Raw genomic sequence first — 15,379 nt, 5'->3', positions numbered from 1 at the left:
GAGAACATTTCAGATGACCAAGCTTATACTCTGTTTGGAAGTAATACAACTTTCATTATTTAGTGAATAATGTATATTTTATTTTATGCTGCTATTCTGTAGAACCATAATTTTTTATTTATATAACTTTTTATAACCAAAATTGTCAGGAATTACAGGCATCTTGTAAATTTTTATTGACTTGCTTAAGATTTTATGACAAATAAGGAGTAGGATAAGGCTAAAATGGAATTAATTCTATAACATCCACTTCCACGGACCTCCAAATCCAGAATTTAAAAACAGTAAGTTGAAGCATGTTAGTTAATTAAGGTAATGAACAATATGCACCCGTTACTTTAAGACTATATAATTTTAAGGTGCTATCATTGTTTAATAAGCTCTGGAGACCCGGCATCTGATTTGACAACTACAGATTCCACCATGACACCATGCGCCTTCGACACATACGTCTTGCATTCAAGCTGTTTACAATGTAGCAAGAGAGTTAAGATGTTATAAAAAAGCATTTTTTAAAAAATTAAATCTCCCTCTTAGCTGAAATTCCAATTTCCCAGTTTTTTTATTTGTTAGTGATACTATAATTCTACTAGCTTTTCTGACTCTCCCTGACCCCGGTCATTCCTGAATTATTTCTCTCATTTTTCTAAATTTCACTGTGTCGAATCCTTCTGAATTCTCCCTTCGTCATTTCACTGAGGTCTGTTCTTTAGTGTCTGTTCACCACCTCCCACTTGAATTTCATCTTATCTGCTCTCTTACCTGTAGTTCTCTATCTCTTCCAATTGGAAATGCACAACTAATCAAACCAGTCTTCTATTTTTGGTATTCATTGTCCTATTCAGAAACTCCCAGTTGTCCTGGTACTTTTAATAGCTTGCCTTTTCTCATAAAGTTCAAATATGACCTTTCGAATCCACTCTTTCTTATTGGAACTCATCTTGTTTGTACCTGCCCCAAATTCTTCAGTGATAACTCACACTCCACTTCCTCAAGGTATTGCATAATTACTACAGCTTCTGCAGTTTACATTGATCTTGAATGTGTCTGACTCACTCTGACATATATAGTCCAGGCTGCACACCAGTGGCATGAGTTTATACACTGCCTGGTATGGTTTTAAGAAGGTATCGAAGTAAAGCGGAATACAAAAATGAAATGTGAAATTGAAAGACAACTTGAAACCCTCATTTTCTCCCATACTCCTTTCTTTATCCCTGTAACCACTGGGTTTCAAGAGTTAACTAACCCTTTCCCAATTTTGACATCACTCCATGCAGTTTTATATATTTTATCTTCAATAAGAATCCAATGTAAGTTTCATCTTCTTTCAAGTATAAATTACTATGTATTACATAAATACTATTCATTTTATGTATTTTTTATACTCACAATGTAAGCCCACCAGTCATTTTTTTTAGTAGGACAATGACAGGCTGAAACAAGGAAGAATCACCATAGAAGAATTTAGAGCAATTTATCGAATTATCACGCACAGAGAAGAAATTGTTGAGATTTTCAACGCATATTCTGAAAACCGGAAAATTCTTTTAGAAAATAATCTGGTTCAATTTCTGACACAAGAACAATATACAGCTGAGATGAGTAAAACTATTGCTTTTGAGATCATTCAGAAATATGAACCTATCGAAGAAGGTATGTTTGCATTTCAAAGTTTTATCAGCATATTTATGTGAAGTATTTTTTCTTTTTCCAAAAATTATTTTAAAGCAAATTATTTTTATGAATTATGGTTATCAAATTACAGTTTTTGGATGGGTCAAATATCTTTGGGAAAATATATTTTATAGAATTGATACCTTTTAGAATGCTATACTATGCAACCGTGGCATCGTTTCCTATACATTGTTCAGCTCCTTCTTTCAACTGTTTCCATGTATCTCTCAAGTATTCAGAAATGAGCTTGGAGGTGAAAGACAGACAATGATTCTATTACATTTACCCTATTAGAAGAAAGTATCTTGATCTCATGAATAAGCTAAAACCCCAGTTATAGGTGGTCTTCCATTTTAATGCATTCTATTATTGAAAATATGTATGAAAATTAAATGTGCTAAATGAAAAAAAATTCTAAGAAGAAAATATTATAAAATGATGAATTTTACTTTGTTTATAAATATAATTATCTACAACATTTCATAAATATATAAATATATATATATACTTTTTGCTTTTTCTTCATTTTTGAACACAGTGATTTGGTTTAAATTAAATGACCATTTAGAATTGTCATAGAATTTGTGATCTTTGTTCCATCTGTCATAGAATTTGTGATCTTTGTTCCATCTTTCAATGGGTAAAAACACTTCACAGTTTTTCATTTATGTTCATTTTGAAATAAAATTGTAAACACATAATACAATAAAATATTCATATAATGGTACCAAAACATTGTTAAAGCACAATGTTTGACCTTACAGAAATTAACTGATAGAATAACTCAAAATATTCACCTAGAAGGGGCGTATGAAAGTTCAAGTTTTGCCTCTTTAAGTTGGTTTAGGCTACCAATGTTTGACACATGATAATGTAGGTACTAACAAACCCAAACTTATTTCTGCATTGGATCATACATTCATAATTTATTCAAATATTTGTCTGCATTAATCAAGTATGGTTTTGGGGACTGAAGATATAGTGAAGAACAAGGCAATTAGGTCTTGAATTCCTGATGGGTTGGAGGAAAGTTGACAGTAAATAATGAAGCACGTAAAAGGATAACTTAAGAAAGTGCTATGGGATATGGAAACATAGAGCAGGGAAGGTGATGGAGGGCAGATGACCTGGGAGGCCTAGTTCAGGTTGGGTGTTTAGGAGAACCCTCTCTGAGAGTGTGAGATTTGAGCTGAGACTTAAACGGAAAGAATGGACAAGTTATGTGACAAAATGAGAGAAGTGTCTAAAGTACAAGAAAGGGAAACTTTAAACCTGAGTTGAAGAACTGAAGGAACAGGAGGACTGTGTGGTTAGAACTTTGAGAATGAGGGGGAGATGAGTTTGGAGAGACTGGCAGAGGGCCACAATAAAAATTCTGGCTTCATGACTCAGTGCCATGCAAAGATTTTGGAGGGTTCTCAACATTGTAGTGGTGTCATTGAGTTCAGTGTTAGTGACAATTTGGTCTCAGCACCATTAAACTTTTGCAGGTTTGCAGCAAGGTAAAGAGCTTGCACCAGAATATTAAGCAACTGTATCACTAAGCAGAACTGATGAGTTCAGTTTACTTTTTTTTTTCATAGCAAGACTTTCTCTAAGGAAGTAGTGAATTGATTTATGGTCTGGCTCAAGCTCTTTATGTCATTGCCAACTGGAAACAACCAGTTTACAGATGAGGACTTTCAGTAGCACTGATCTAGAGAATATTACCAAAAAAATTACTTTGGCACTGTTAACTTCAGGTGGTAAATTAAAAGATACAAATGAGATATCGAGATGGTGGCAGTGACACTTTGGAATTGTGTTTGCATTTTAACTACAATATTATACTGTTCATCCATTTCCTCTTTTGAGCCTTCACCTGCCTCCAATACTCTCCAACACAGCCAAGACCTTGCATTTCATTTACATGATTATTGATCACTTTGGTGTCTTATTAAGGCCCATTTGAATTATGATCTTATAGTTCCAAGTGCTGCCAAGTTCCTCAGCCTCATCCCTCATTGGTATGTGACATGTACCAAATGAGATTTTTAAAAATCCATGTGATTAATCCTCATTTCAAACTGGTAGTTTTTAAGGGAACAAAATGAGTTTATTTTCTATTCCGTTACCGAAGATATTTATTTAATTATTCAGTAGTTCAAAAGGGCTAAGCCAATTACTGCTAATTAAACAGGGAAAAATAATAAATGTATGCAAGTCATTACTGTTACAATGCATGATTCATTTGCTCCATACATTTCTATCTTCCTAAATTTATATGATTTTGAAATAGAGGGTTTGTATACCTATAAAAATTTTATTTATTTTCTTTTAGCTTTTATATTTTAAACCAAAATAGTAATAGCATTTTGAATGCTGTCTTCTTCATTTTTACGATGTCATAAACGTTTACTTACATCACTCTATTTTTATGATACATTATTCTTAGTGGCTGCTTAGTATTGTATCACATTTTGAGCTTTAATTTGTTTATTCCCCCGCTTTTATCTTGCTTTCATAAATAATGCTAATGCGAGCATTCTTGTACATCACTGAGTCTTTACTTCTATAGGATAAATTCCTGGAAATAAAATTCTCTGTCAAAGATCACACTCTAATCAAATGAATGCTCATGTCATCTTTTCTTTTTGGTTAAAGTTAACTATCAATAGCAATAATAGCAACAAAAAATTATAGAGTTAATATATAAGGGTAGATCCTATTATTACCTCCATTCCACAGATAGGGAGAGGTTAGCTAACATGCTCAAGGTCATATAACAAGTTAAATGGATATGAATCCAGGCTGTCTGTTTCCAGAGCCAGTCTTCTGCTTAAATTGATATTTTGGTACACATTATAGTGAGTAAAAAAGTGCAGAGATTAATTACTAAAGGTGATCATATGCAAATGACAGAGCAATTCCATTCCTAGGCATGCACCATACATAAATGTGTGTATATTTGCACCAAAAGACATTTACTGGTTATTTTTGGCAGCACAATTTGTAACAGCCTCAAACAGGAAATTATCTAAATGCCTATCAGTGATAGAATGAATAAATAAATTGTGGTATAATCATACAGTGGAATACTGTAAAGTAATGGGAATGAGCAATGTATAACTACAGGCAACTACAAGAATAAATCTTTGAAATATAATGTTGAGTAAAAGAAACCAGGCACAAAAAATACATACTGTCTGAGTCAATTCATATGAAGCACAACAACCAAAGAAAACTAATCTATTCTTTTAGAAGTCAAATCAGTGGATATACTTGGGTGTGGTGAGCAACTGGAAAGTTAGTTGGAGGCAGGCTTCTGGAACACTGCAATGCTTTGTTCTTCGACCTGTGTGCCAGTTATCCAGATGTGTAGCTTGTGGAAGTTCATTGATCTATAATATATGTACTTTTCTTGTGTGTATTTTCAAAGCATAAAAAAATCAGAGGTAATTAAATAATATATTCTTTACTTGAATGTTAATATGGAAGAACTAAAGATTTTACTACAAAAATTTGTTTCCAAACAACATAAATATAGTATGAATATTAATTCTAAAGGAATATTTTAGAAATATGCTCTACTACTGAATAAGTTTACAAGTGAGATGTAGTTTTTTATCTTGCTAATGGTATTTTTTGCATCCTTTTAACTTATTTTATTTTTTTTTTAGTTAGGAAAGCACGCCAAATGTCATTTGAAGGTTTTTCAAGATACATGGATTCACGTGAATGTCAACTATTTAAAAATGAATGTAGAAAAGTTTATCAAGATATGACTCATCCATTAAATGATTATTTTATTTCATCTTCACATAACACATATTTGGTATCTGATCAATTAGTGGGACCAAGTGACCTTTGGGGATATGTAAGGTATTTATTTGATTTTTAAATCTATTACATTTAAAAATACGTGGAAGTTCCTGGCAGTGTCTACCTCAGTAGCCAAGAGTGCACAATAAAAAGAAGACTCCCATGTTATCCAAACTCATAGGGAATAGGAATTTTTATTTGTACGTATCTTGAAGATCCAACATTTGGATGAAGTGGTAACATAATTTATTTTATGCATTAGTATTGTATTGCATACATAATCCCACATGTTGAACTCTTCTCCATGGTTATGACCCCTCCAAAGTTTGCTGAATAACATAGATACTTCTCAAAGGAAAGCATATGAAGAAGACTGTTACTTAGCTAGTCAGAAGATCCTAGATTTTAATAAGCATGGTTAAAATTAATTCTCAGACATCAGAACACATACTATAACTAAAGCCAACACGTAAATACAGTACATTGTATAACTTCGCATTTATGGATAGTGATTTTTATAGACTTGCATGCTAAGTAGTTTACATAGATTAAAAATAATCCGCGTTGCATTGCTGATTTTATACCTAACAATGTATCTATCATACTGTTAATACCAGACTTCAGTTTAGTCAGCTCAGATACAGTGGTGAACGAGATTTTCGAAGCTGCTACATATATCTGTGTACAAGCAGATAGACAGATAATAACCAGGTAAAAAAATGTTTTCAAGGATGAATGAATCATACGGGGAAGATGAACTAAGGTAATGTGATGGAAAGTGACTGTGGGGTGGAGGGTGTTACTTAGGGTAAAGTTGTCCGAAAAGTCTTCTCAAGAGGTGAAATGAAATAGTTGTGGCATGAGTGATGATACAGGAAGCCTTAGAGAGATTAGTAGGAAGGTCATGTTAAACAGAGCAAGTGCTTGGCATGTTTAATTGAGAGAAAAATGGCAAATGCTGCTGGAGACAAGTCAATGATGAATGAAGGGAGGTGAGTTTGAGGAGGTAGGTAGAGTCAGTTAATGAGGATCTTGTAGAGCATGGAGAGGAGAATAGATTTTATTCCAGCTGCACTGGGAAGGATTTTCCTTAAGATAGTGTCATAATTTGATCTATTCAGTAATGTGGAGGAATGACTGATGGGGCCAGAGTGGAGGTAGAATATGATTTGGGAAGATGGTGTAGCAGTGCAGGTGATATAGGTGGTGGTGAACTCATGAGGCAGCAGCTGAGATGATAAGTAGTTGAATTTGAGAGACAGATGCTTCTTGACTTACAATGTGGTAACATCCCAATACTTGAAAATACCTTAAGTTGAAAATGCATTTAGTACATCTAACCTACCAAACATTATAGCTTAACCTAGCTTACTTTAACACACTTACACTAACTTACAGTGAGGCTAAATCATATCCCCTCTCTAAAAGCACCCCCCAAAACTGGCAACACAGGACACTGTAGAGTCTTGGTTGCTTACTCTTGTGATCATGTGGCTGAGTAGGATCTGTAGCTCACAGCTGCTGCTAAGCATCTTGCGATGGAGTATCTCATATAGCATATTGCTAGCTTGGGAAATGACCAATATTCAAAATTCGAAGTGTGATTTCCACTGAGTGCATATTTTCTTTGCACTATCATAATGTTGAAAAGTTGTAAGTTGAACCTCCTAAAATTGGGGACCATTTTAGGAGGCAGAGCCAACATGACTTACCAGATGATTTGAAGAGAGATATGAGGGAAAGAGAGGAATCAAGATTTTCATCCCAATAACCAAATTACAGTGATACTGTTGGCTGAGATATTGAAGACCAAGAGAGAAGCCCATTGTAGGGTGTGAGGCAACATGCAAGGGTTCTGTGGTTTCCATGTTAAGTTTGAGGCACCAATTGGTTATCAAATGGCTGATCAGATAGTCAGTTGGGTATATGTGTGTGGAATTCAGAAGTTATCAGACTGGAAAAACAGAATTGGAAGTCATCAGCATATGTGGGATATTTAAAACCAAATGATTATATAGTATTACTTAAGGTAAAACCATCAATAGAAAAGACATCTTATAAATCCAAGATAGCAGCAAACATACAACTAAATATTGCTGCTTCTCTAATTTCAAATCTAAGTAAAGACATAAATTCACAAATTTGGAAATGTATTCATTTAGAATTCTGTAAAGATAGCCCAATTTATAGATATAATTTAATTACAGGAATTTCTGTTCATTTTTTGTTATTTTAATTATTTAAAGAGAGAAAATATAAATATTAAAGCAGCTATCTTTAGAAATATATATAATTACTTTTACATTGCAAGAAAAAGTTTCATCTAACTGCAAATTTACATTTAAATGTAATTGTACTTTTCTCTGTTTCTTTATCCACCTTTGGAAGATACATGCTTAGAATGAAAGTATTTCATAATATTTTTCCTTATGACTAGTGGCATAATATAGTGTTTAAATATCAATGTTTAAGTTTCTATTGCTCATATTTCTTCCCTTTCCCTCATCTGTTAATTTCGTGACAGATATAACCATTGTGTATCTCAATTTCCTCATATTTACAAAAGGAAAAATAATATTACTGCTGTATAGCATTCAATATTTTAATGTACCAAAAGATTCTTAAATTTATTTTTATTACCAGTTAAAATTCAACTTCAAATAGAAAATAGTAACATTACACAATCTAAAGAAATTACAATAAAAATTATAATATTTTATACCTTGATAGTTTATAGGAAGTATTTGAAGGAAATTTAAAGATAAACAGATGAAATAAAGTTAAGAGTGGAAATTTCATACCACAAAATTCTGTAGTTCTGTACAAATTCTAGAATGCCTGGAGAATATCACCTGTAAGTTTCCTAGCAGTCAAAGTCAAGAGAGAAACAAGATTAGTTATCAGGTTTACAATGATCATAAAAAACAGTAGTGAATGGGAGAGCAATTTTCTCCATTTGTTTCCAAAAAGGAGGATCAAAGTGAAATAGTGGAGCGTCCTCAACATCACCGTTAGAGAAGATAAAACTTTCTCTTATGTGCCTCCGCATGTAAATGGTTGGCATGACATTGTGCAAACACTGAAAACATTTTTGCGGGGCATCAAACCATCTAGTTTGAATATGCAGTTTTGTAAAGGTTGGCCTGATCCATGGATAAAATTAAAACTATCTAGAGAAGTAGCAAGAGCCAATATTATTTATGAGAAGTTTTCTTTCACAATATAGTTCTTGGTGGTTTTTTCCCCACACCACCCAAGTAGAAAGCTCAAGATTGTTCTCTGGCAGCACTCCAGAGAACTCATACTCTGTGTTGATGAAATAGGCAAGACAATTTACTGTCATAATCAAATAAGAGTCAGGAAAGCAAACATTCTTCCATAGAAATTAAGAAACTTTACAAATAAATATTGCTTCTTCTCTAACCTAAAATCTAAATACATAAATAAATCCATAAGCCAAGAAATATATTCATCTGCAATTCTACAAACGTAGCCGAATTTAGAACTTCTGCCAAGGATTAGGTGACCACCTTATTTGCCCAGAGTATCCATGGGCCAGACAAGATTTCTCTATAAATATTCTAGGTCCATTTCTCCAATATAGAGACAATTAGTTAACAAAACTCTGAAGTTGTACATTATAGTGCATTACCACATGCCTAAATAAAGCATTGTGCACTTAAACAAACAAACAAACAAACAAACAGAAAAAACCAAAGCAAATTACCCAAGTGTGGTAGCATGTGTCTGTAGTCCCAGCTACTTGGGAGGCTGAAGTGGGTTGATTACTTGCGCCTAGGACTTCGAGGTTGCACTTTAGTCTGGGTGACAGAAAGAGACCCCATCTTAAAAACAAAAACAAAAACAAAAACAAAAACAAAAAAACCCCAGATGCATAAAACAAAAACCAGCAAAATTAAAAAGCCCTATCCTGGCCGGGCGCGGTGGCTCAAGCCTGTAATCCCAGCACTTTGGGAGGCCGAGACGGGCGGATCACGAGGTCAGGAGATCGAGACCATCCTGGCTGACACGGTGAAACCCCGTCTCTACTTAAAAACACAAAAAACTAGGTGGACGACGTGGTGGGTGCCTGTAGTCCCAGCTACTCGGGAGGCTGAGGCAGGAGAATGGCGTAAAAAACCCAGGAGGCGGAGCTTGCAGTGAGCTGAGATCTGGCCACTGCACTCCAGCCTGGGCAGCAGAGCGAGACTCCGTCTCAAAAAAAACAAAAAACAAAAAACAAAACAAAACAAAACAAAACAAAAACCTATCCTGGCTAACACGATGAAACCTGTCTCTACTAAAAATACAAAAAATTAGCCGGGTGAGGTGTCAGGCACCTGTAGTCCCAGCCACTCGGGAGGCTGAGGCAGGAGAATGGCGTGAATCCGGGAGGTGGAGCTTGCAGTGAGCCGAGATCGTGTCACTGCATCCCAGCCTGGGCGACAGAGCGAGACTGTCTCTTAAAAAAAAAAAAAAAAAGAAAACCCAAACACCCCAAAAGAATTTATTAAGAATTTAATTTTTCTTAATAAAAATTTGACTGGTTGGTGAAGCCTCCAAGATAGATGAGATTCACTAATTCTCTTCCTCTTTAATGCCTTACTTCCTCTTACTTCCTCATCAGGTTTCTTCTGTCTTTTATCTCTATTATTTTCAAGGGGGTATATAAGGTTTCTCTCTCTCTCTCTCTCTCTCTCATATTTTAGGCAGTCCTGAATTCAGTACATTGACTTAGTGTCATAATTGTTTTATCTATTCTCAGCTATGCTCCTACCTAAGTACTTCTAGGGTCATCTCCCTAGAAAGGGACTAAATATGATCTCCAAAGAAGAACTAAATCTAAAAGGTTCATTTTCTTATATGGCCCATTCGGTGCTCTGTGCTTCTGTTTAGAAAAGCTACTTACTTTATATAAGTACTTTGTGCTGGGACCACACTCCCTTCTCCAGGTTGTCACGACTTATGGCAGGGTTTCTCAAACTTTTCAGTTTTTGAGTCAGATAATTTTTTGTTGTTGGGGACTGTCCTGTGCATTGCAGAATGTTTAGTGGCGTTGTGACTGTTACCTGCTGGATGCCAGTTACAAACCTCCCCCATCTCCAGTTGTGGCAGCCGAAAATGTCTCCAGACATTGCCAAATCCCTCCTGAGGCAAAATCGTCCCAGTGGAAAACCAGTAGCCTGTAGACAGAGGGGTAATTTAACGTACTTATTGGAAAAGAAGTGCTAACTTGGCTTTCTATGGAAAAATATCTCTATGTATGACAAGGGAGTTTTTTCAACCTCATTCTTAACATGCATCAATTCTAAGATCCTGGTGTTTCAAGTCAGCTCTCAGATTCAGTTTTGTCTCTTCCAAGATCGCATTTTAGAAGATCACATTTTTCTGTATAAACACAATAAATATTTACTAACAGTCAGTTTATGTCAAACATGCTTTATGGACTGAAATTTCAATCCCTGCTCTTGCAGAACCAGCACTAACCATTGCCTCATGTTACTGTTGCTGACCCTGTCTGTGGTTGGCACAGATTACTACCCATGTCAGGCCAGGTTCATAGATAATAGGAACAACTATACAACTCTATGTATGTGTCTGTGAAATAATTTAAAGAATTATCTTAATGCTATATCTACATTTGCATGAATCAATAAAACAATATCTATACATAAATCAATAAATTTGAGTGAACTCTTGGTAATTTGGGGCAAATGACCTATTTCATGATGACATACAATGGCCTACTCTGGGCTAGGTATGAATATTTTGAGACATCCCTATTTGCTTATATTCATTATTATAAAGTCAGTGAAAAATCTGAATGCAATCAGCTTCAACTGACACAGAGTAAATAAAAGTGTATGTGCTAATAAAGCATCCCGTCTCTGCTCTCTTGTAGTATGAACACTGAAAATTAATTTAAACCCAGTGGGTACAACTGATTTAATGAACCTAAGATAGAATTTATGTTTAAATCAAGAAACTGATATTTTTAGGTAGAAAAATCAGACCCAGTTTTAGATATCAGTAGAAGTAGAAATATCTTTTCCTCGGTTTTGATAAAGCTGTGAATTTATATTCTTAGGCAAGCAAGTCATACTTTTCTCCCAGTGAAATTGTGAGTCGAATAGACATAGATTAGCAGGTATCCAGCCTTCCTTGGCATAAACCTTAATTTTCTCTAGTGCTTACTTGGATTAAAATTAGAGATGGCCTTACGTAAAATGGTTAGAGAGATAAGGATTATTTGCTGATTCACCAGGTCCTCTAGTTTCCATACCGTCTAGCCAACATTGTTTCCAGGGAGCAAGTATTATCACAGTTTATCTTTTCTTTATCCTTCCCTTTCTACCATATACCTAATTCCCCAAAGCCTGACATGAGGAAAGAATTAGATAAGATTTTATTAATAGATTTTACTATTCTGAGAGGGCTTTGAATATCATCGTTTTTCATTGGTATGTCATTGAACAGTAAACGCCACCATAAGTAAAATTGTATGGGTTGGGAGTAGGGATGTTTCAGAGCTACAACTATGGAGCAGGTATCTTCATTGCTTACTGAAAACCAAGCATGGTATGGAGAGCACACGAGAGTAAAACATTAGACTAGAAAGACACAGTGTTGTACTACACAGACAGTCTGTGTCTTCCTTTATAATGTAAATTTCTAGAGACCCAAAGCTTGTCCTAAAGACAAGTTTTTAAAGAGTTTTATGGACTCATTTATGCATTTATTATAAAATCACAAATAGTCTTTGGAATGTTTTAATACTTTGGTATATATTTTTAATGGTCCAGGAGTAACATTTTATTTTGCGGAAATTTTGCTAGTGCCCTTGTGAAAGGATGCCGTTGTTTGGAGATTGATTGCTGGGATGGAGCACAAAATGAACCTGTTGTATATCATGGCTACACACTCACCAGCAAACTTCTGTTTAAAACTGTTATCCAAGCTATACACAAGTACGCATTCATGGTATGTACATACCTTTGTTCAACTGTAGCTATTTAAACAGAAGCAATTCTAATTTGCTTGCTTCAAAATCCTATAATGCTTAGCCTTACTTTAGATGATATTTCAAATTGTGGGTTATGATCCATTAGTAGGCAGTGAAATCCATGTTGTATGTAGTTAAAGGTAGATTTATCGAAGTTAGGTTCAGGTGGTAAGGTACAAGTGTTTCATGGAAATTTTTGTTTACTCGTGTGTGTGTGTGTGTGTATTGTTTCACAATGTAAAATATATTTATTATTGTGGATGATGGCAGGAAAGTTTGAGAAATACTGGTCTAGGTAATAAGTAGATATTTTACCAATATTCAACTATTTTACTTTCAAGACAAAATAATATGTGTCAACAATGCATCATTTCAATTGTTAACATTTTAATGACTATAATGACAGCTATTGATATGGTAAGAAATGTTCAGAAGTTTACTTTGGATTCAATAATTTTTAATTTATTATAGATTCAAAGATATATTTATTCCTAGAATTTAAGCTCAGTATATGAATCCTACCCTATAAATTGAGCAGGTTTTTGCAATCCCTCAATGTTAAGGAGTTCTAAATAGCACTGGTTTCATTTATAAACGTGGCTAATTTTGCACCTTCAGATATTTTAAGTTGTTTTTGTAAACTTAACACACTTGATTTTTTAAGTACTTCAATTATAGTACAATTTTACTATAATCAAAATGACTAAAAGAATTCTTACTATGTACTAAAACTATGTAATGTGTACCTAATACATTAAATTTACAAATGTAACATGCTTAAAGTTCTCCTATGTCAATACATTACATAATCTGTCAACATAAACTTAAAATCACAAATTTATATAAATTTATCTACTATATATTAAAAGACAGTACACAATAAATATTCCAAAGATACAAATATCATATATGAATAATTTCTATCTTAGTATAAAAACATTGAGAGTATGGCACTGATTCTCCTAAACATGTAGTTTCTATTATTTCTAAATATATTTATCTCTACTTCAGTCTCTTTCTTGAACTCATACCAATGTACACAACTGCCTATTTGACATTATCACTTGGACATGAATAGGCATACTTTACTTAACATGTTTAAAATTGAGGTCCCTGATATTTCTCCAGTCCTATTCTCACCATGATCTTCCCCATCTCATTAACAACAACTTTCATATGCTCTAGCCAAAACCTTTCTGCCAACTGCAACCTTCTTCTCCTTCTCTCAAGCCTCTCAATCAATTCTTCAGCAAATCATCTTGGCTTTACTTTTAAAATGTATCCTGAATTTAGCTATCTCTGCCCATTCTTACTGTCACTGTCCTAGTCAACCAACATTACCTTTCACTTAAATGATCCCAGTGCCCTCTTCTCTGATATTCTTGTTTCTTTTCTTATTCCCCTGTAATCTCAACATATCAGCCAGAGTGATTTTTGGTAAGTCAGACTATGTCATTCCCCTTCTCAAAGCCTTCGACCTCACTCAAAATAAAAGCTAAAATTTGTACAATGACTCACAAGGTCCTAAGTGGTCAGTTTTTCATTACCTCTTTTAACTCTCCTGCTACTCCATCCCTGTTCACTTGGCCATTCTGGACTCCTTAGTCTTTTTCAGACACATCTCAAGGCCTTTGTACCTGCTGTTCCCCCTTTATATGAAATACTCTTCCCAAATATTTGCGTGGCTAACTCCCTCACCTAATTCAGAGTGGGAAAATGAATTAAAAAAAATAGCGACAGTCTTAAAATTCAAAGGCCTTGCAAGGATGAAAAGCCTACAGCTTCTAAGATTTCAAAAAGCAAGAAATGGGCAACTAGATCAGAAAAAGAGACAAAATGCAATACTTCCTATTCTTTCCAATAGGAAGAAAAGAAGCAACATTATTTTTATTTGTAGATGACATAATCCTGTCTGTAAAAAAGCCCAATGATTCCACACGAAAACCCTGTTAGAACTCATAAATAAATTCAGTAAAGTTGCAGAACACAAAATCAACATATTTAAATCAGTAGTATTTTTATATGCAAATAGTGACCTAATTGAAAGAAATTAAGAAAATAATCTCATTTACAATAGTATAAAAATGACATATCTAGGAATAAATTTAACCAAAGAAGTGAAAGATCTGTATACTGAAAACTACAAAACATGGGTGAAAGAAATTGGAGACACAAATAAGTGAAAAGGTATCCTATGCTCCTGAATCAGAAGATATAAAACAATATTGTTAAAATGTTCATACTATCTAAAGCAATATACAGGGTTTTTTCCCCTTGGGGTGTGGTATTGATATGTTGTTGAGGCTGGTGTCAAAGTCCCGGCCTCAGAAGATCCTCTCACCTTGGTCTTCCAAAGTGCTGGGATTACAGGTGTGAGCAACTATACTGGGCTACAATATACAGATTTAATGCAATCCTTATCAAAATTCCAATGGCATTATTCATAGAAATAGAAAAAAAAAGTCCTAAAATTTGTAAAGGACTATAAAAGACTTCAAATAGCCAAAATAATTCTAATAAAAACAAAGTTGGAGGTGTCACACTTTCTGATTTAAAATCATATTTCAAAGCTTTAGGAATCAATACAGCATGGTCCTGTGCAGAAAAACAGACATATAGACCAGTGGAACAGAATAGAGAGCCTAGAGATCAACCTAAGCATATATGGTCAACCTAATTTTTGTCAAGGAGACCAAGAAGACAAAATGGTAAAGGATAGTATCTTCAATAAATGGTACTGAAAAAACTTAATTCCAGCATGCTAAAGAATGAAATTAGACCCTTATCTTACACCGTACACAACAAATCAAGTTAAAATGGATAAAAAAAACTTACATATAAGACTAGAAACTATGAAAACCCTAGAAGGGAATATAGGGGAAAATCTCCTAGACACTG

At 34.3% G+C, this 15,379-nt stretch overlaps 1 protein-coding gene across 3 annotated transcripts in view; it reads left to right on the top strand.

Annotated features, from left to right (window-relative positions):
- The window catches only part of PLCZ1 (phospholipase C zeta 1), a 53,226-nt gene that overhangs the window by 13,058 nt on the left and 24,789 nt on the right, over positions 1-15,379 (top strand). The window contains exons 4-6 of one of the 3 annotated variants that reach the window (XM_007967800.3): positions 1,425-1,656; positions 5,337-5,538; positions 12,315-12,459. The exons of 1 other annotated variant lie outside the window; for it this stretch is intronic. In XM_007967800.3, coding sequence (XP_007965991.1) covers positions 1,425-1,656; positions 5,337-5,538; positions 12,315-12,459 — 579 coding nt within the window. Of the gene's footprint in view, positions 1-1,421; positions 1,657-5,336; positions 5,539-12,314; positions 12,460-15,379 lie in introns of all 3 variants that reach the window. One more of the 3 variants, XM_007967801.3, reaches the window with a different exon arrangement.

Source organism: Chlorocebus sabaeus, chromosome 11 (genome assembly GCF_047675955.1).
Source record: "Chlorocebus sabaeus isolate Y175 chromosome 11, mChlSab1.0.hap1, whole genome shotgun sequence".
NCBI lineage: Eukaryota > Metazoa > Chordata > Mammalia > Primates > Cercopithecidae > Chlorocebus > Chlorocebus sabaeus.
Note: the sequence above shows the minus strand (reverse complement) of the source record. Positions and strands in the feature narration are given on the sequence as shown.